The sequence below is a fragment of the Canis lupus genome, chromosome 31, assembly GCF_048164855.1.
Source record: "Canis lupus baileyi chromosome 31, mCanLup2.hap1, whole genome shotgun sequence".
Taxonomy (NCBI): Eukaryota; Metazoa; Chordata; class Mammalia; order Carnivora; family Canidae; genus Canis; species Canis lupus.
In genome coordinates this window covers 36021070-36043175 of record NC_132868.1, presented here as the reverse complement: position 1 = coordinate 36043175, position 22106 = coordinate 36021070, and the positions used below count along the sequence as shown (strand labels likewise).

Genomic DNA, 22106 nt, shown 5'->3' with positions numbered 1-22106 from the left:
TTCATTCATGAGACACAGAAGGAGAGAGGCAGAGCCGCAGCCTCCATGCAGGGAGCCCGACGCGGGGCTCGACCCCCGGTCCCCAGGTTCACGCCCGGGCCGCCGTCCCCTGCGGTCTTCGTCCGGGCCTGGGGCACCTGCAGGCGGTCGGCGTGGGCGAGGAGCCCCCCAGGCCTCGGGGCCCGACCGCCACCGCGGGCCGCGGGCTGCAGGGGGCGCTCGGGAGCCGCGTGGTCGCAGCCCCGGCGGGCGGCCTGGGGCGCGCAGGCGCATGCGCGCGGTCGCCATGACAACGCGTCGGCGCGGCGCGGGAACCGGGACGGAGGATGTGGGACGGCGGCAGCGAGGCCGCCCCGGCCGGGCCCCCGCCTCTGCCCCCCGCCCCCGCCCCCGCCCCCGCCGCGACCCGGGCTCGGTCCTGGGCGCCGGCTGGCGGTAGTGGTAAGGAATAGGGCGCCCCCGGGCGGCCGCGGGCCTCGGGAGCGCCCAGCAGCTCCTCCGCGGAGCCGGGGACCGGGAGGTGCCCCGGGAGCGCCAGCGCCCCCCTCCCCGGGGCCCTGCCGGCGGCCGCCGTCCGCGTTGGGTGCTGGGCGGGAAGCGCGTGCCTGGGCCTGCAGCCGCGAGCAGCCCCGCCGGCCTCCGGAGCTGCCCTGGCCCCTGGGCTCAGCCCCGACCCGGCGCCGCCCCTGTGGCCCTGCGACCCCCCGCCCAGGCCTGCCCCCTCCCCCGGGACTAAGATCTTCACTTAAAGCTAAATATAAATAAATTAATTAATTAATAATAATAATAATAATAAATAGCAGCAAGCTTTAGATGGGCGTCGTGCTCCGCCCCGAGCATACGAGGAAATTGAAGCCGGGGAAGGTTAAACTCGCTTGTCGAAGTCCCACCCCGGCTGCCCCCTCCCAGCCCTGGGCTCCCTGGGCCTTGGCTGCTCCAGCGCAGGAGGGCGTGCGCCGCCACCTGCAAAATGAGGCCTTTCTTTAGAACATGTAAAACGTGCTACCAGGTGAAAGGTACTTGGAATACGAGACCGGCACGGATGAAGAGGGACGTCTGAGTCAGACTCTTGCTATTTCCTTGTGCAACTGGTTAGTCCTAGTTTTAGCTTTCTTGGCAGGTTGAGGCCGGACTTGTTACTGCTCCCCTAATAGGAATACAGGAAATAAGCTACTAGTGCCGTAGAATCCTGACGTTGCAACAGGTGAATTTTAAAGCAAGGGAGCACAGCAGGGAAAATAGAGCAGAAACTTAAATACTTTAAACCCCAAAGTAGAGCAGAAACTTTTAAATACTTTAAACCCGTGGTCAGGTAATAAGAATCTTCTCGTGACTTTCTTTAGCCCTATTCAGGTTGTAGTGGAAGATTCCTTCGCTCAGAGAAACCAGGAGTTCAAGTCTGACACATTTCTTCTGCAGGCCTCGGGTATGGTGCCGCCCGTTGAGGGTGGCACTGAACCTCAGGGATTCTCAGGGCAGTCTTCTCCTTTTTCATTTTTTTTTTTTTTTAAGATTTTACTTATTTATTCATGAGAGACACAGAGAGAGAAGCAGAGACACAGACAGAGGGAGAAGCAGGCCCCATGCAGGGAGCCTGACGCAGGACTCGATCCCAGGACCCCGGGGTCACACCCTGGGCCCAAGGCAGCGCTGAACCACTGAGCCACCCCGGCTGCCCCTCTTCTCTTTTTAATACCGAGGAAGGTAGGAGCCAGAAAGGGAAGAAAGAAGCCCAGTGGGATCCCAGCTCCAACAAGTAAATTCCTTCAAGATCTGTTTGCTATTGAAGTAGCATTTTATAGGTTGAATTCCACGTGAGCCTCCGTTGTCATGGTTCTTTAGCAAGGGGATTGCTGATATTTAGCTGCTTTTGATACTGAAATTTCCAAGTTGTCTGGAATAAGTGGGTTAATTTTTTAAAGGTTATTTTAAAAACTATTAAGAAAAGTCTACTGCTTTCATTTTTTAATGTTCCTCATTTTAAATCCTGTTTTGTGGACGCCTGGGTGGCTCAGGGGTTGAGCGTCTGCCTTTGGCTTGGGTTGTTACCCCGGAGTCCCAGGATCGAGTCCCGCATCCGGCTCCCTGCATGGCGCCTGCTTCTCTCTCTGCCAATGTCTCAGGCTCTCTCTCTGTGTCTCTCATGAGTAAATAAAATCTTTTTTTTAAAATCTTGTCTTGCAAATTTGTTTAGCAAACTCTTGAGTTCATGTAGTGCGGAAATCTACTCAGCCAAGGATATCTCTTGAGATGCAGAGACTCAGAAGTTGGCTCCTGAAGACACCAGGCTGGTTGAGTAGTGAGATGTCTGAGCAGATTTTTTTTTTAAGAGACCTATACAAAAGATAGGACAAAAAACAAAGATAGTGGTATGTGCTGCTAACATAGATTCCACCCCAGAATGCAAAAGATCCTTTTAAATTAATACCAAAAACAGTAAGGCCGTTAAGGAAAGCTGCAGGCATAACAGAGGAAGATTTCAACTCCTGCTTTGTTTCTGTTGTCTTTATTAAGGACTGAACAGAGAAAAATCAAGCTTTACAAAGAGGAAATGGAAAGGCAGGGAGGGCAAAGAGCTTCTATGAGCCAGGCCTCAACTCAGCGTTAGGAGGAACCGCCAGAGCTACATTCAAGGATGGTGTGGAGGGCATCTAAGAAGCTTCTGGGACTTGGTGATTTTTCGGATCCTTTTAGAGTTTGGACTCTCTGATAAGAGTGTCTTTATTTGAAGTCATGGAAAAAAAACAAAAACCAAAACCCATGAGTCACCCTAATCCAAGGTGGCAAAAAGAGGCTTTGGAGTCTGTTTTTATACTCTGCCCTTATTAGCTGTATGGTTTTGAACAAAGTATTTAATTTCTTTGAATATCCCTTTCCTCAGCTACCAGGACCAGTTTTTCCCTTGTGCCACTTGCAAGTTAGTGTCTGCCCACCCTCAGTGCATGCTTCTCCAGACAGCATTTTTATTCCCAATTCCATCTTCCTTTCTCTATTCTTAATTCTATCTCCTTTTCTTCCTCACCCCTGACTCTATACACACACACATTCATATCTTTGAAAGAAGTGCAATTGGGGGGGGGGAGGGGACAGGAAAGATCCTGGTATAATTTCTAAGTGATGAAGAGCAATGTACTTATCTTTCAAAAGCTCCAGAAATTATTGGCCATCTCCAGGAGAATTATTATAATCTATGTGTGGAAAAGTCCCAGAAAATTAACTATTTTATATTGCATAAGCTCCAAGAAGTGGATAAAGAAATTGAAAAGGGGTAAGGAAGACAAATACTTGATTACATAATATCCACTGACATTGGATCTGTGTGAAAACCTTGGAATACTGAGTGATTTGTTTAAGATGATTTGCAAATGCTTATTAAAATGGACACACATACCCTTTGATTTGGAGAAGTAGATGATGGGCGCGGTTAGTTGGCCTTGAGGGTAGTGGAGTACGGGGAAGAGCACTAGACCCGCGCTCTCCAAGTCTAACCTTCAGATTTGTCCTGAACTCCTGTGAGCTGGATTTACTTATGAAAATCATTGAAGTCTTTGATGTCATCGTTATCAAGTAGAGATACCTTTTTTGTGTGTGTGTGAGAAAAAATTATATAGTGTAAAAGTATTTACAAAATCTGCAGAATATTCAGTAGTCTTAAGTTACTTGGTATAAATCTGTATTGTGATACATACCTGGTTTCAGTAAATGCTATTCATGATGTTACTGTTTACGGGGGAAGAAAAAAATACTCATTTCTTTATTGGGTTTCTTTTTTGTACTTTAACAGGTTGGAAGGACTCACATTAAACATTGCTGGTAACAGTTGCTTAATGCCAGTAGAAAGAGTAACAGGTGAAGATTTTTGGATTCTTTCCAGAATTTTAAAGAAGAATCTATATATTAATGGTATATGTCTCCCTAACAATCGTTACCTCTTGCTTTCATTTTCCTGATTTTAATTATTCAGTATATGGAATATCCATCTCTATTCATCTGTGTTCTTCAGGTTTGGATGTTCGATATAACCTCATAAGTGACGTTGGTGCATACTATGCTGCAAGACTGCTCCAGGTATTTTACTACAAAACGTTCTTAGTTCTCTTTGTTTTCTTCCAGAAGTCAGTGAAGAACCAGTCCTTTCTTTGGAAGGTGCAGGGTTTGAGCACCCCAAGCCTGCTAAGTTAACCCTTTATTGCAGACTTCACTTTGGAGATGTCCATGCTGAAATGCTGCATTAAGGTTGCATTTTATTTAAGAAAGAAAGTGAGGTCAAAAAAACAAAAACCAAAAAAAAAAACCCAGCCTGCTCCACCAATCAGAGTAGGTGTACTTTAAGGCTTTGTTTCAACATCAGAAGACTGGAAAATATGGGTATATGTCTGTATTTTCAGTTAAAATGTTTAAAGCAGCCTGTATCATTTCTTTGATACCTCTTAAGTTAGTTAGCTCTTTAAGTTCCTACCTACTTGTCCCAACTGCTAAACCTGCTTCCAATGAGCTTTAAAATGATCTTGCATATTCGTGAGATGGCACAGAGCAGAAGTAAAGTGAAGATTTGAAAAAGAATATGAACTAATTTATTCTCAGCAAGTACAAAATGCTGCAAAAATCATCAAAATGTTCTTAGTTTTGTTTACAGTGAAACCCCCTAGACTAGGGGCACACACATAAAATGCTAGTTTTGCAAAATATCCAGGGTCCTGACTTGCACTGTATTTATAACACTTGAAATACTGAAAAGGGGCACCTGGGGGCTCAGTCGGTTCAGTGTCTGCCTTTGGTTCGAGTCATGGTCCCAGGGTCCTGGGATGGAGCCCCTATCATGCTTCCTGCTCAGCGGGGAGCCTGCTTCTCTCTCTCCCTCTGCCTGCTGCTTCCCCTGCTTATGTCCTGTCAAATAAATAAAATCTTAAAAAAAAAAAAAAAAAAAAAAAAAAACACTGAAAACCCACTTGTGTGTGTGTTATCAGTAGATTGTTGGTACCTAGAGCTCCTGAGTCCTCTTTTGCAAACCTGAACAGTTAAATATATAAAGGACATTCGTACTTTGAATCATCAATCAGAATAATCTTTTTCTTTCATTTATTTTGCAGTTATGTTTAAATGAGAATGGTCATTTACACCCTCCCCATCCCCCACCCCTCAATGGTAGTTTCTTTTGTTGGACTTTCAGATTTTCTATGTTACAAAGATTTTCTTTGGAGGTAAATACTTTTACTTAAATTAAGCAGCTCCTATACTGATATTTTTTTCCTCATAATTACCTGTGTAATAGCTTCTTTTCTCTTATTATAGAAACAACATAAACTCATTTACTTAAATCTTATGTTTAATGATATTGGGCCCGAAGGTGGAGAACTGATTGCTAAAGCACTACATGTAAGTATTTATAGACCTCAAACTAATATTTTCTTTGGGAATTTTACCTTCTGATAGCTTGTAATTAACAGGGTCAAATGTTATTATGAACTCGTGCAAATGTGTATTTTCATTACCCTTCAATTTATTAAAATGTAACCTTACATGAACACTTTTGAACTTCTTTAAAAAATAGCTTTATTAAGATAATTCACAAAAATTTTCCATGAAAATTTGAAGGTGTTCAGTAGGTTTTTGTATATTCAGAACTGTGTGACCATCACTGTTTTTAGAACATTTTTATCCCAAAAAAGCAGCTCTGCACCCATTAGCAATACTTCTTTCACTTCTCCATGCTTCTTTCACTCCCCAGCTCCTGGCAGTCACTAATCTATATTCCATCTATAGATTGCCTATTCTGGACATTTCACATAAATGGACTCTTACAATATATAGTCTTTTGTGACCGGCTTAATACTTTCCAGGTTCATCCGTATTGTAACAAACTTCATTCCTTCTTTACTGCTGAATAATGTTCCCTTGTTTGGATATATCCTATTCATGCATCAGTTAAGGATGTTTGGGTTTCCACTTTTTGTCTATAATAATGTCCTGTCAATATTTGCAGACTTCCGTGTGAATATTAGAAAACGTCTTTCTTTGTGAAAGAATAGTGAAAGGAGTGGAATGAGGAGTTAAACTTTGCAAGTGTCTGAGAAATTACATTCCTTTAAAAGTAATACAGGGAGGGCAGCCTGGGTGGCTCAGCGGTTTAAGGGTCTGCCTTCTGCCCAGGGTGTGATCCTGGAGACCTGGGATCGAGTCCCACGTCCGACTCCCTGCATGGAGCCTGCTCCTCCCTCTGCCTGTGTCTCTGCCTCTCTCTCTCTCTCTGTGTCTCTCATGAATAAATAAAATCTTGAAAAAAAAAATAATACAGGGAGAATATGGAATGACTGCTTAATAGTTCAGGGTCTTTTGTGGGGGGTGAGGGGATGATGAAAGTATTTTGGAACTAGCTAGGTGATGGCTGTATAACATTGTGACTTTATTAAAAACCAGTGAATTGTACACTTTAAAATGGTTGTGGGTTATATGAATTTCACAATTTTAAAAAGCAGTATAATTTTTTTTAGAAAACAAATGTATAGATTTCCCAGTGAAAGGAAAATTAATTAAAATCTGCATCATTTACTAGGCATTGTTTCAGCATCGGTTTCCTGGGAATCCTGACACTACAAAAATAAGCTGGATTTTTTTCATCTCTTATTGGGAAACAATATTTACCTTTAAGGAGTACAGCCTATTCTATCTTCATGAAAAATTGATGAGTTTGCAAATAGTAATAGTCTCCTAACTTATGTAATCAAAAGACAATTCTGTGGAAGAATTTAATGAAGTTTTGATTCTTTTCCTTTTCAGAAGAATACAACTCTGAAATACCTCAGAATGACTGGGAACAAGATTGAAAATAAAGGTGGAATGTTTTTTGCTGCAATGCTGCAAATTAATTCATCTTTAGAAAAATTAGATCTGGGTGACTGTGATCTGGTGAGTAAAATACTTATGAGAAAAATCACCCAGGTACTGCATCATTCTTGGAAACCAGGATAGGGAGGGAACCGTTAAAGAGACCAGCTAAATAACAGTCTTATAAATGAATAAACTTGTCCCTAAATATCACCAAAAGTTTTTTTTACTATTAGACATAATGGTGCTATTAATAAAATCAGGTTGTATTAAATAATACTATAGAGGAATGCCTAGAATAAAATTGTTCCTAAGCTTCTATCTATAACCCTTCTTAACCTAAATGGGATTTTTTAAAGACTGTTTAATTAAACAACTGCTACTTCATTAGAAAACCTATATTCTAGTTCTAATTTATTCTATCGATAAAGAGAAAAGTGCTACAAAGATGGCCAAGTACTCCATTTGGAAGGAGGGAATATGCATGATAGGACAGTTGCCTAATATTTGAGGAAGTAATAGTTACGAGTCATGAAGGATGAGAAAAAACTGCCTTGGAAGAGGGTCCATGGCACAACATTCCAGGTAGGGGTCCAGCACACACAGACTCTAAAATAGCGTGGTATGGGTCGCATTGCTATTATGGATTGAGGTGATTTTACTACTATTGTATTTTATCTGTATTTTACAGATGCTTTCTATTTTGAGGAATTACAGTTTTCCATTTCTGGTAGTGATAGAGCTTTAAAATTGGAAAAAGTGAGTGATTTAACAGAAAACTATTAAGTAAATAGTAAAACTGATAAATATGGCAAAAATCATGAGACGTATATGAATAATGAAATGTCAAGCCTGGCAGGTTTTAAGAACTGAAAAGCCAGAATGGCTAGACCAAGGAGTTAAGAGTATCGCAAAGTGAAGGTGAAAGGTCTGCAGAGGCCAGATCCAGCAACATCGTATGGGCTGTGGGTCAAGGCCAGGGGAAGAGGGGGTCATATTATAAATACGTATCATAAGGCTTTGAGGGCTTACATGATCTAATGGTCCTTCAAAAAGATCACTCTGGCTTCTGGGGCACTAGAGGGTGGAAAGAGGAAGCTCACTTACCACTTAGGAAGTTACTATAGGTGTCGTGAGTACGGGGCTGGGGTGGGGGCAGACGGCTAACCTGAGACCTCTTATGGAGACGATCTCTAAGACTTAACTGATTAATTGCGTGTGAGGGTGAATAGACGGGCGGTGAGGAGGCCCAGGTTTTCTGGCACAACACCTGGGTGTGTGTGGTGGGGTCCACCATAGAAATGGGGGAGGAATGAGGCCCTTCCCAGGTGGTCAAGAGGGAACCGTGTGGAAGCCGTGAAAAAGGTGATTAGTAACCTTTCCCACCACACACACCCGAAGTACGAGTATGCATATAGAATGCTTGCACGAGGGTGTGTGTGAGTGGTGTAGAGCCCTAGCTGGGCTCTGCGTGTGTCTGGGCATCTGAGGTCTGCAGCTCACAGAACCCTGAGGGCTTAGGAGCAAACCCAGAAGTGAACATCATAGGAAATGGATCCTGAAACTTTAAGAGCTCCTCTCCTGTCTTACAGATTTTAGGGAAGAGGAAGAGAACATAACATAGTAGAAATTCATTGCTAGTTTGACCAAACTATAATTCAGGGTTTATAATTTAAAAGAGTTTATTTCTTCAAATCTAAATTACTGATTTTGAAATAGGGAGGTTATATACTTCATCAATTTCCTTAATGAATTTACTGTTTCTAGGGAATGCAAAGTGTGATAGCATTTGCTACAGTCCTAACTCAAAACCAAACAATTAAGGGAATAAACCTAAACCGACCTATACTGTATGGTGAACAGGTATGTATTCAAAGTGATGAGAGCTTAATATTACTACATGTGAATAAATTGAAGGTTATGTCAAGGTTCATATTTTTAGAATTTACTGCGTTTACGAAGAAAAACTTATTTTGAAGAAAAATGGAGTTAAATTATGATTTTAGATGTCACGTATTTAAGCAGTAAACCAGGTCTTTTTTTTTTTCCCTTGTGAACTCAGATTAACAGTGAGTAAACCTGTAAAGCAGCAAAGTAATCAAGACAAAAAGACTGGAGTGTAAGAACTCAGTGTGAATTTTGTTGTTATGTTGATATTACTAAACCGCTTTTGAAATCCTGAGTAGGTATGTCTGGTGGCTCGGTGGTTGAGTCTGCCTCCAGCTCAGGGCTTGATCCTGGGGTCCCAGGATCAAGTCCCACATCAGGCTCCCCGTGGGGAAGCCTATTTCTCCGCCTACCTATGTCTCTGTGTCTCTCATGAATAAATAAACCTTAAAAACTTAAAAACAAAAACTGTATGCGAAGAGCAACCTGCAAAGTCTAGACTTGATCCTATAGCTAAGCTGCACACTGGACACAAGATGACTAAAAACATGGTACCTGCTTTCAGGGCTGCTTTGTTTCTTAACATGATTTTTAGGAGATGTTGCAGAGAAGGTTCTCAGATTAAGGACATCAGATTTGAAGACTAAATCAAAATTTTCTGGATTAAAGTCTCAAGGAAGTATGTTAAACTATATGGAATCACATTGGAAGCACGATTCCTTTTTTTTTAAAGCATGTCAAGTGGTGTCATTCCTAAATCTGAGAATAGTTATGAGAAGCCCAAGGCCTTTCTCAGGTGTCAGCCTGGTGCTTCTAGGAGTCAGCTAAACTCTAGCATGCTTCCTACTCCTGGAAGGTGTGGAGGAGCCACCCTCCATTCTATCCCTGGGAGTACTAGTCTCCAGTGGCTGTGGAGTAGACTTCTTGTGTGGTGCTTCACACTTTGCCATTCCCAAATATAAGCCTGCAAACCTATTTAAGGAATTACATTTCACTATTTGAAGGAGCATGGAAAAATATGAATGCCAGGTGCTATACTAAGCAAATTGTCAAACTTGGCAAATGGATCTAAAAACCCTTCACTATTTCTGGTTCTAGTTCCTTTCCTTAACAAGGGTGGTCCTACAACCAAACTTCTTGACCTTAAAAAAAAAAAATTGCAATCAAAGCATAAAACACAAATATATATCCTGTTTTCTGTTCCAGGCACCATGCAGAGCAATACTGCCCCCCCCCCGCCCCCCGTGGTCAATTTTCATTTGCTAAGATCCCAAACTATAGCTTCCCTTTGGGTGTACTTTTTCCAATGTCAGCAATAATTTAAATCAGATATAGGATTATGGAATACTGAATAAAAAAATGCAGTGTTCTATAGAACAGTTATTTTCTGCCAGGTACTTTTTTGTTAATTCTGTGAGGGGAAGTATAATTTTATCTAACTTACAGAAAAGGAAATGGAGACTTAAGCTAGATGAAATAATTTGCCCAAAGTCAGACAGCTAGTATAAAGCTAGTATTTGGATAGTTTAATTATGTAACTCATATACTTTTCATTACAAAACTCATGTACTATCTGCTACTGCTGTGTGGTTTCATTTAACTTTTGTAGTTTTTCTGAGTTATTATGTAGAAGACAATAATATGAGCATACATAGTTATCTGTGTTCGTGATCAGAATTTTCAGTGACCTTTATTATATATATAGCAGTCTCGGGGCACCTGGGTGGCTCAGTTGGTTAAGCATCCAACTCTTGATCTCTGCTCAGGTCTTGATCTCAGAGTCTTGATCCTCAGGGTCGTGAGTTCAAGCCCTGCATTGGGCTCCATATGCCAGGCATGGAGCTTACTTAGAAAAAAAAAAATGCAGCAGTCAAGAGGGCTTCTCCTTACCATAAAATACTGACCCATTAGTTTTAAGACCTACTTTGACTTTGTTAACAACTTAAAAGTGCTTAGTATTCAAATCCTCATTGAGGTTATATACTTTTTGCCTGGGAACAGATTTTGGAATTAAAAATAAGTCTTCCAGTGACTAGAACAGTACAACACATTTAGAAATTTGGGATGATTATAAAAGAGAAGAACTGGATAGTACAGGACTAATAAGTATATTTTAAAAATAGAATCAACACTGAGAAACATCTTTGTATTTTGTCTGTAAAGAGTAGAGATTGAGAAGTTCAGCAACATATGAGGGTTTAAGAAACATTTAGAAATTCTTGCGAAGACAGCAATAAGGGAACTTAACATGTGCAATACATCATGGGACCAACTTTTATTGTTTAGAATTAAGACACTTTTTAAAATTTTTTTTAAAAGATTCCATTTCTTTATTCATGAGAGACAGAGGCAGAGACACAAGCAGAGGGAGAAGGAGGCTCCATGCAGGGAGCCTGATGTGGGACTCGATCCCAAGTCTCCAGGATCACACCCAGAATTAAGACTTTTTAAAACCAGCCTCTTTTACATCACTTAGGTCACTGTACTTTGCAAATACAGTGGTTTTTAAAATGCTAAAGTATCATTTGTGGCAAAATTGATTTTTCTTAAAAGCCAAGCCAAAAAAAAAAAAAGCCAAGCCAAAACAAACTATAGACTAACAGTCTTAATTGATACCTTTTTTAAAAGCTAATTTAAATAACTTAGCATGTGTTTGGAATAAACACGTACAGCTTCAAAATGTATTTTAGAAAAAGATTTTACCTATTTTTAGGAAGAGTCCACAGTTCACCTAGGCCACATGTTGAAAGAAAATCACTGCCTTGTTGAACTACACATGTGTAAGCATAATATAAAAAACTGTGGTATAAAACAGTTATGTGATGCACTGTATCTAAATGGAAGCCTACGCTACCTTGATGTCAGCTGGTAAGTGATGATTAATACGTTAATCCAGAAGTCCTGGGAATAATCTATGTAAATGTTCACAGTACATAGGACACACTGTTAGACACTAATTTCAAAGACCAGAAAATACAACCACCGTTGTCAACTTTTTGTCCTAATAAGCCTTAGTATTTAGTTTCAACTAATATTCTATCTCCTAACAATGTGAATGAGCAGTTTAATCAGGAGTAAACCAGAATGGAAGCAACCTTTTATAGCAAATTTTCATTAACTTTTTTGGAAACTGAGTGATTAAAATCTTTACTAAATTAGAGGGGATCCCTGGGTGGCTCAGCAGTTTGGTGCCTGTCTTTGGCCCAGGGCGCAATCCTGGAGTCCTGGGATCGAGTCCCATGTAGGGCTCCCTGCATGGAGCCTGCTTCTCCCTCTGCCTGTGTCTCTGCCTCTTTCTATGTCTATCATGAATAAATAAATCTTTAAGAAAAATATTTACTAAACTAGAAAGTAATGTTCTACACAACAGTTTTGAAGCATGTTAATCTTTATGAATAAAAGAATACTTCATATTTCAAATGTAACCATGTATTTTTCCCTTCCCAGCAATAAAATAACTCGTGATGGAATGGTGTATTTGGCTGATGTACTGAAAACCAATACTACCCTGGAAGTACTAGATCTTTCTTTTAACAGAATAGAAAATGCAGGAGCAAAGTATCTCAGTGAAACTCTTGCTTCACACAACAGGAGTCTTAAAGCGTTAGTATGGTTTTATATTTAATCAATGAGAAAAACCTAAACATTTAAAATAGTAACCCCAACCCTCTTAAAACTCAAGATCCATGATGAAATATGAAAAGTTCTAATAGACATTAAACATTCAATTTCTCTTGGGATCCCTGGGTGGCGCAGCGGTTTGGCGTCTGCCTTTGGCCCAGGGCGCGATTCTGGAGACCCGGGATCGAATCCCATGTTGGGCTCCTGGTGCATGGAGCCTGCTTCTCCCTCTGCCTATGTCTCTGCCTCTCTCTCTCTCTCTCTCTATCATAAATAAATAAATAAATAATTTAAAAAAAATAAACATTTCAATTTCTCTTTTTCAAAAGTAATGTCTATTTAAAATTAGATTGATTCTAGTCATGACTGCTTAAGAATGAGAAAATTCTTACCTCCTACAGTATCCTGAATTCTATAGAAAAATTATAATCATTCAATATGACCAAGATAAAAAATAATCAAAGAAAATACTACAGATGACTTTATCCTGAAAGGTGTATTTGTAATCCACCCAAATGTTTACTGAATGATCTAAAATAAAACAGACTGGGTTTCTGGTATGTAGCTTTTCTACATACATGAAACATCCACTTAGGAAACGAAGTTTCTTAGATTTTAATTAGCATTACTTTTAAGTATCTATTTATGCATACTCTTTGTGGATGTATGTATTGGTTTCCAGGATTACCACTACTTGTTTTTCACAGGCTGTCAGTAGTCAGCAACAACATAGAGGGAGAAGGCCTTGTTGCACTTTCGCAGTCAATGAAAATAAACCCCACCCTCTCAAATGTCTACATTTGGGGAAACAAATTTGATGAGGCTACATGTGTGGTAAGTTTTCTTTTTTTTTTTTTTCTTCACAGAGGCTTTTTCTGGGGTCTTCTCTATAATATCAGACATTCACAGGTGGCCTTAGAAATGATTCCAAAATATAGTAAGACACTGTAGTTTTGATAAATTTTAACCTAAGTCCTAAAAATTAACCACTGGAAAGTTTTGTGGTTTAAATAGCAGAAGATATCAAATACTACATATTGGTGTAAAGATCACTGAATTATACAGTCCTAATTCCTCCAAAGTTAAAACATTTTAAAAATTAGTTGATTTATTCTAATTTGATGCAGCACAATCTCCAATCTGCTGCCCAATAATTAAACCAAGACATGGAATTTGGAGACATATAGTGTGAGTGCTTTTATATGTTGCTTATAAATAGAGCCCTTGATACTACTTTCCAAACAAAAAGTATTGTAACAAGTAGTTTTTATTTGGAAAGAATGAAGATGCTAAAATTCTCAATTTGCAAAGACTATCCAAAATTCCATCTCTAAAAAGAGTAATAAGATATACTACTTAAACCCCTGATTTCAGAAAAACATATTCTACACAATAGAAACTGAGTTTGGCATAATGACAAACTGGAGTAGAAAGCAACTAAAATTTTAAATCTTTTACACTCTAAATATTTGCCTTTCTTTATACTCATAACCTTATTGGCCAACCATTTTAACATGTTTGTGTGACACCCTTACAAAGATACCAAGGACTCGTAAGAGTTATGCAAAGAAAATTCTACAATGAATTTGGAATTGGGCTACCAGCCAGGCCAATGTCTAATACTAAGGAAATTGTCTGTTAGCCTTAGTCTATAAAGTAGCTTCAGGGAGTTCATGAGCTCCATACAGCTGTATGCCAAAATCTGGTTATTTTTCTGAGAAATGTATATTGTTGTATTTTCAAGGGCATTTACAACTCTTTCCTCCTTCATTTAAGAACTCCTGTAGGACTTGAAAATTTTGATCATGGGATCCTTGGCCCACAAAATTGGGAATACAGAGAATTGTTAATTCTGGGAGTCATTAAACAAAATACCTTAAAACTTATTTCTAATTTTTGCAAGCTTATTCATTTTGATAATTGAACAATTTTCTTAATGATAGGTTTTTCTCTTCTTAAAAATCCTAGGCATATTCAGAGTTAATGCAAATGGGCCGTCTAAAACCAGACAATACAGACGTGGAGGCATTTGTGGTGGATGGACATGTGTATCTTGCAGAAGTCTCGAATGGCCTTAAAAAGCATTATTACTGGAGGCCAACTTATGGAGCAGCTTGCAGGCACTCAGCTAATGCAGGTTTTACTCTTGTACCAGTAGGTGGACATCTATGAAAAAACTAAAATAATTTTTACACATTGTCTTACGTTAATATTTTATTGCCTATTAAATTTTTCTTTCATAATTTAGAACATTACTTTTTTCAAATGTGTAAAAGATACAACTATATTAAAATGACTTCGTATAATTTTCTAAAAGCAATTTTACAGGAGAGGGAAGATGGCAGAGAAGGAGAACTCTGAATTCACTTCCCCACCATGGACACATGAGGCAAATTGCTACACGTAGCACAACTCACTTGAAAACCAGGACTGTCCAACAGATCTTCCACAGCCAGGTGTAGAGACAAGGTCACATCAAAAAGGGTAAGAGGGACAAAGATGCCATAAGGAATTAAACCCCTGGAGTGACTACTCACAAAAATGAGGGCCTCACAAGGAGGAGACATTCCACAATGGACACCCCTGGCCCTGGGGAGTTGGGACTGAGAAGACCAGTCTCTACAATGTCTGGCTTTGAAAATCAGTGTGGCTTAACTCCACGCTCAGTGGAGAGCTGGAGGGCCATAGGAAAGGCCATAGGAAGTCTCCACCCTTTAAAAGCCAGCACACTAAATAACTAGGCCCGATACAGAGCACAGAAGCAGCAGTTTGAAAAGTGCATGGGATATACGTGAGGGAGATTTACTGACTTGTTTTAGGATGTGTACAGGAAGGGCAGGAAATACAGGAGCTTTCTCCAGGAATGAAAGAGCTAGTGGGTGCCATTTTTCTCGCCCTCTCCCAGCCTGGACAGCCAGACACTTGTAGAAGCCAGTTAACATTCTCCACTTACCTTGTTAGCACTGTGTGCCATGCCCTGTCTAACCTGCCCCCTGTGGCAGGCACCTCTCCATACCAATTCCTGCCATGGGGAGCTAACCCCACATACCAGTGTACACACAGTTGCTACAGCTAGGCTTCTCAGCTGGCTACAGAGCAAGCCCTACCCCTCAGTGTGTCTGCAGCAGTCACAGAGGCACCTAAGGGCCAGTTCTGCCGACTAATAAACCCCAGCTACTGTGACCAAGTCTCACAGCCAGCCACATGGGAGGCAAGCCCTGCCCACCAGTGAGTACACAGTAGGCAAAGTAGATCACTGCAGACAGAGGGCTGGCCCTGTCTGTATGCTTTAGAGGCTGCAGTGGGGCTTACTAGCCAGCTGTGCAAGGAAAAAGCCCTGCCCACCAATGTACCCTCAACACTAAAGGATGATCATTGTAGCCAGTGGAATAGAGGGCTAGCGTCATCCACCAGCATGCTAGCAGCCGTCATGGCTCGACCACAACAGGTTCTGGTGACCAGGAGGACTGCGTTGCAGGAAACCACAGTACCCCCTTCTACACAAGGCCACAACATTCAAGACCAGGAAAAGCAGCTGACCTAATTCCTAGAATGAGACAAAATGAGGAGACACAGGAATATGTCCCAAACAAAAGAAAGTGAAACCACAGAAAAAGAGCTAAATGAAAGATAAGCAATATGCCCAAAAGAGTTTAAGGTCATGGTCAGAAAGATAGGCACCAGACTTGAGAGAAGAATGAATGAACTCAGAACTTCAACAAAAGTGATATGAAATAAAAACTAGTCAGAGCTGAGGAACAGAATAACTAAAATTAAAAATATGCTAGAGGAAATCAGTGGATTAGAGGATACAGAAAAACATGCCAGTGATATGGAAGACAGGGTAATGGAAAACATCCAAGCTGAACAGCAAAAATTAAAATTTAGGTTAAGGGGACCTCTGTGACATATCAAGTGTGTGAACATTTGCATTATAGGGATCCCAGAAGGAGACGAAAGAAGGGGGACAAAAAACTTACTTGAAGAAATAACAGCTGAAAACTTCCTTAACCTGAGGAATGAAATGGACCTTTAGGTGCAAGAAATAAGGAGAGCCTTAAGATGAACCCAAGGAGGTGCACACCAAGACACATAATTAAAATGGCAAAAATTAGAGAATCCCAAAGGCAAGAGAAAAGCAAACAGTTACATACATGGGAAACTCCCTAAGGCTATGCACTCATTTTCAGCAGGAACTCCATCGGCCAGCAGGGAATGGCATAATCAAAGTGCTGAAAGAAAAAACAAACCTTGCAACCAAGAATACTCTATTCAGCAAGATTATCACTCAGAGTTGAAGGAGAGAGAGTGTCCCAGACAAAGGAGTTCATCACCACTAAACTAGCTTTACAAGGCGGTTCTTCTACTTCCTTTAGATGTAAGGTTAGATTGTTTAAAATGCCCTTGTTTCTTGAGGTAGGCCTGTATCACTATACATTTCCCCCTTAGAAATGCTTCTGCAGGACGCCTGGGTGACTCAGTGGTTAAGCATCTGCCTTTGGCTCCGGTTGTGATCCCCAGGTCTGAGGATTGAGTCTGGCATCAGGCTCCCCACAGGAAGCCTGCCTCTCTCTCTGTGTCTCTCATGAATAAATAAATAAAATCTTTAATATTTTTTAAAGGAAATTCTTTAAGTGGAAAGAAAAGGCCACAATAGAAGAAAGTTATGAGAGGAGAAAATTTCCCAGTAAAAGCAAACACATAATTAAGGTAGATCTAAAACTCATAAGCCTAGTAAGGAGGTTAAAATAAAAGCAGTAGGATCAATTATATCTGTAAAAATTAGTCAGGGATACACCAAAAAGAGGTAAAATATGGTATCATATACATAAAACAGGAAGAAGGGAATGAAAATTTAGTGCTTCTAGAGAACTAAAAAGACTATGATCTCAATATAAACTGATATACACATAGCGCGTGGAACCCCATGGTAACCACAAACCAAAAACCTGTAATAGATACACAAAAAGAGAAAGGAACCAATCACAAGGGAAGAGAGAACTACAAAAAATAACCAGAAAGCAACAAAATGGTATGAAGTACACACCTATCAATAATTACTTTAAATGAACTAAATGCTCCAAGGAAAAGATATAAGGTGACTGAATGGATAAAAAAAATAAGACCCATCTATATGCTTGCCTACAATAGACTCACTTCAGACCTAAAGATGCATACAGACTGAAAGTAAAGGGATGGAAAAAGATCTTTCATGCAAACAGAGGCAGAGGGAATGTTGGGGCTACTAATACTCATACCCCCATACTCATATCAGGTAAAACAGACTTTAAAACAAGACTGTAAAAAGAAACAAAAAGGTCCTTGAATAATGATAAAAGAATCAATTCACTAACAGGATGTAAGTATCTGTGCATCCAACTTAGGAATGCCATCTAAATATACAAAGCAAATATTAACAGACCTAAAGGGAGAAATTGACAATAACACAGTAATAGTAGAGGGCTTTAACACCTACTTAAATCAATGGATAAATGGTCAAGACAGAAAATCAATAAGGAAACAGTGACTTTGAATGACACATTAGGCCAGATGGACTTAAAAGATATACACAGAATTTTCCACCCTAAAACAGCAGAATATCTATTCAAGTGTACATGGAACATTCTCCAGGACAGATCACATGGTAGGCCATAAAACAAGTCTATGAAGACTTGAATCCTATCAAGCATCTTTTCCCACCATAACAGTATGAAACTAGAAAGAAATCAATTACAAGAAAACTGGAAGAAACACAAAATACCTTAAAGCTAAATAGTATGTTACTAAGCAACCAATGATCAACAAAGAAACAAGAACTAAAAACTACTTGGAGACAAATAAAAATGGAAACACTACAGTTCAAAATCTTTAGGACACAGCAAAAGCATTTTTAGGATGTTATTTATTTATTCATGAGAGACACAGAGACAGGCAGAGACACACAGGTAGAGGGAGAAGCAGGCTCCCTGCAAGGAGCGTGATGTGGGACTCGATACCAGGACCCCAGGATCATGTCCTGAGCCAAAGGCAGACGCTCAACCACTGAGCCACCCATGCATCCTGCAAAAGCATTTCTAAGAGGGAAATGTATAGTGATATAGGCCTACCTCAAGAAACAACATTTTAAACAATCTAACCTTACATCTAAAGGAACTAGAAACCAAAGTACCAACAAAGCCCACAGTCAGTGGAAGAAAGGAAATAGTAAAGATTAGAGTGGAAATAAATGAAATAGAGACTAAAAAAACAACAGAGAAGATCAATGAGACAAAGAGTTGGTTCTTTGAAAAGATAAACAAAATTGATAAAACTTTAGCCAGACTAATAAAAAAAACTCAAAATCAGAAACGAAAAATAAAACTGACACCATAAAAATACAAAAAAATATAAGCAATTACTACAAAAAACTATATGCCAAGAAACTGGACAACCTAGAAGAAGCAGACTTTCTAAAAACATACAATCTTCCAACTGAAACAAGAAGAAATAGAAAATCTAAACAGGCCAATTACTAGTAACAAAATTGGACCAGTGATTTAAAAAACTCCCAACAAAAATCCAGGATCAGATGACTTCACAGGGGAATTCTACCAAATATTTAAAGAAATGTTTATACCTATCCTCACGGTATCCCAAAAAATAGAAGAGGGAGAAGTTCTCCAAAATTCATTCTATGAGGTCAGCATTATCCTGACACCAACACCAAAGAGACTACCAAAAAAAAAAAAAAAAAAAAGTAAACTATAACCCATTAATTCCTGATGAACATAAATGCAAAAATCCTCGATAAAAAATTTTAGTGAACAGAATTCAAAAAACCACATAACAAGATCATTCACTATGATCAAGTCATATTTATTCCAGGGATGTAATGTTTCAACACCTGCAAATCAACTGACATGATATACATTAACAATATGAAGGATAAAAGTCATTTGATCGTCTCAGTAGATGCAGGAAAAAGGATGAAAACTGAACATCCATTGATGATAAAAACTCAAAGTGGGCACAGAAGGAACATCCCTCAACAGAATAAAAGACATAAATGACAAACCCAAAGCTAACATCATAACAGTAAAAAGCTGAAAGTTTTCCCCTATGATCAGAAACGAGTATGTCCTAGCCATAGCACTCAGACAAAAATAAAAGGCATCTGAATTGGTAAGGAAGAAGTAAAACTGTCAGTTTGCAGACGATACTAATTATAGAAAACACTAAAGACTCCACCAAAAAATTATTAGAATAAATGAATTCAGTTAAGTTTCAGGATACACAATATATAGATATCTATTGCATTCCTGTACACTAATAACAAACAGCAGAAAATTAAGAAAACAGTCCTATAAACAACTGTTATCAAAAAGAATAAAATACTGGGGTGCCTGTCTGGCTCAGTCAGAAGAGCATGTGACTCTTGTGAGTTTGAGCCCCACTTTGGGTGTATAGAGCTTTCTTAAAAAAAAAATTAAGGTTAAAAAAAAAAAAAGACATTGATGAAAGAAATTGAGGACAACACAATGGAAAGACTCACAGAAGACTTAATATTGTTAAAACGTCCATAGTATCCAAAGCAATCTACAGAATTAATGCAATCCTTATCAAAATACTAATGGTATTTTTCACAGAACTAGAAAAGAAAAATCCTAAAATTTGAATGGAACCACTTAAGACCCTGAATAACTGAAGCAATCTTGACATATCACAATCTGAGATTTCAAACTATGCAACAAAGCTGTAGTAATTAAAACATATGGTACTGGCACAAAAACCAACACCTAGATGAATGGAATAGAACTGAGAGTTTAGGAAAAAACCCCATGTTTATATGGTTAATTAACCTATGACAAAGGAGGCAAGAATACACAGTGGAGAAAAGACAGTCTCTTCGATAAATGGTCTTGGAAAAACAGGACCACTTTCTTAAGCCATACACAAAAGTAAACTCAAAATGGGTTAAAGACCTAAATGTAAAAGACCTGAAACCACAAAACTCTTAAAGAAAAACATAGGCTGTGCTGTAATCTCTTGGCCATCAGTCTTGGCAGTATTTTTCTGGAAATGTCTCCTCAGGCAAGAGGAAAAAAAAGCAAAAATAAACAACTGGGACTATATCCAATTAAAAAGCTTTTGCACGGTGAGGAAAAGAGTCAAAACAAATAAGCAACCTATTGAATGGGAGAAGATATTTGCAACTAACATTTACAAAAAGAAGTTAATATCCAAAATATATATAAAGAACTCCTACAACTAGAAACCAAAAACCCCAAACAATCTAACCTGAATGGACATTTTTCCAAGGACATACAGATGGCCACAGACACATGAAAAGATGCTCAGCATCGCTAATCATCAGGGAAATGCAAATCAAAACCACAATTATATCACTTCACACCTGTCAGAATGGCTAATATCAAAATTACTAGAGATAAGTGTTACGAGAAAGCTATTGGTGTGGAGAAAAGGGAACCCTTATGGGCTGCTGATGAGAATGTAAATTGGTACCACCACTATGGAAGACCGTATGGAAATTCCTCCAAAAAAATAAAAATATAACTACCATATGATCTAGCAATTCCATTTGTATGCATTTACCCAAAGAAAACAAAACCATTAATTTGAAAAGATACGCATCCCTACGTTTATAGGAGCTTTATTTATAATACCCAGGATACAGAAGCAACCTAAGTGTCCATCAATAGATGAATGGAGAAAGATGTGGTAGAGATACACAATGGACTATTAATCATAAAAAAGAAAGAAATCTTGCCATTGGCAACATTGATGGACCTAAAGGTTATGGTATGTGAGATAAGTTGATGGAGAAAGACAACATATGCTTTCACTTATATGAGGAATCAGAAACAAATGAACAAAGAAAAACACAGACAACAAACTATTGATTGACAGAGGGCAGTGATATGAAAAGATAGACAAATCAGATGAAAGAGATTAAGAGGTACAAATTTCCAATCTTATTAAAGTAAGTTATAATGAAAAAGTACAGCATAGAGAACATATGCAATAATCTTGTAATAACACTGTACAGTGACAGATGGTATCTACACTTATCACAGTGAGCATTTCGTAATGTATGTAGATCATTGCCAGATCTCTATGTTGTACCCCTGAAACTAACGTTTCAACTATACATCAATTAAAAAATAAAAGAAAAAAGGGCTGGGGGAGGGGGAAGAAAAGAGACTAAAATTTTAACGATGGAGGGAAAAAAAACTACAAGAAATTAAACTAGTTTTTCAAAAGAAAATATCATTAGGGATGCCTGGGTAGCTCAGCAGTTGAACATCTGCCTTTGGCTCAGGATGTGATCTTGGGGTCTGGGATTGAGTCCCGCTTCCTGCGGGGAGCCTGCTTCTCCCTCTGCTTGTGTCTCTGCTTCTCCCTTCTCCCTATCTCTCTCATGAATAAATAAATAAAAATCTTAAAAAAAAAAAAGAAAAAATATCATTAAATAGTAGAATAGCATAAAAAGAAAAAGTCATTATAGGTATCCTAACTGAAAGTTGTCATGAAATGGTAAAAAGGGTTCAGGTGGCAGACTGCCAAGGAATTTCACGGGGTTTAGAAGTTGAAAAAACATTTTACATATCTCATTTAGGTAATTATAGTTGTCAATACAATTTCACAAATACAGGTAAATAAACACATATATTACAAATACATGTAAATGTATGCTTTCCAAGTCAGTGATGCCAGTGAACTTTTTAAGATTGTTCTCTTTTAGAAGATGCCAGTAAGATTTTAATGATTTGATG

At 39.2% G+C, this 22106-nt stretch overlaps 2 protein-coding genes across 8 annotated transcripts in view; one reads left to right on the top strand and one right to left on the bottom strand.

Moving 5' to 3' along the window:
- The first annotated feature begins 296 nt into the window (after window positions 1-296).
- On the top strand, window positions 297-14576 carry LRRC34 (leucine rich repeat containing 34). Of its 4 annotated transcripts, none has more exons than XM_072808024.1 (11): window positions 298-441; window positions 3148-3268; window positions 3785-3903; window positions 4004-4068; window positions 5293-5376; window positions 6778-6906; window positions 8593-8688; window positions 11426-11580; window positions 12160-12315; window positions 13041-13167; window positions 14302-14576. In XM_072808024.1, the coding sequence occupies exons 1-11, from the start codon at window positions 327-329 to the stop codon at window positions 14503-14505; spliced, it is 1371 nt and encodes a 456-aa protein (XP_072664125.1). In that variant the 5' UTR covers window positions 298-326; the 3' UTR covers window positions 14506-14576. The 4 variants fall into 4 exon arrangements, with proteins under 4 accessions (XP_072664129.1, XP_072664125.1, XP_072664126.1 ...); XM_072808025.1 differs by lacking the exon at window positions 3148-3268 and adding an exon at window positions 1010-1091 and having other exon boundaries at window positions 312-441; XM_072808027.1 differs by lacking the exon at window positions 298-441 and adding an exon at window positions 2515-2672.
- The window catches only part of MYNN (myoneurin), a 33659-nt gene continuing 21920 nt past the window's right edge, over window positions 10368-22106 (bottom strand). For 2 of the 4 annotated variants that reach the window (XR_012022047.1, XR_012022048.1), the window contains one exon: window positions 10368-16565. The gene's annotated coding sequence lies outside the window, so the exon portion shown is untranslated. The remainder of the gene's footprint in view (window positions 16566-22106) is intronic. The other 2 variants (XR_012022049.1, XR_012022050.1) reach the window with 2 other exon arrangements.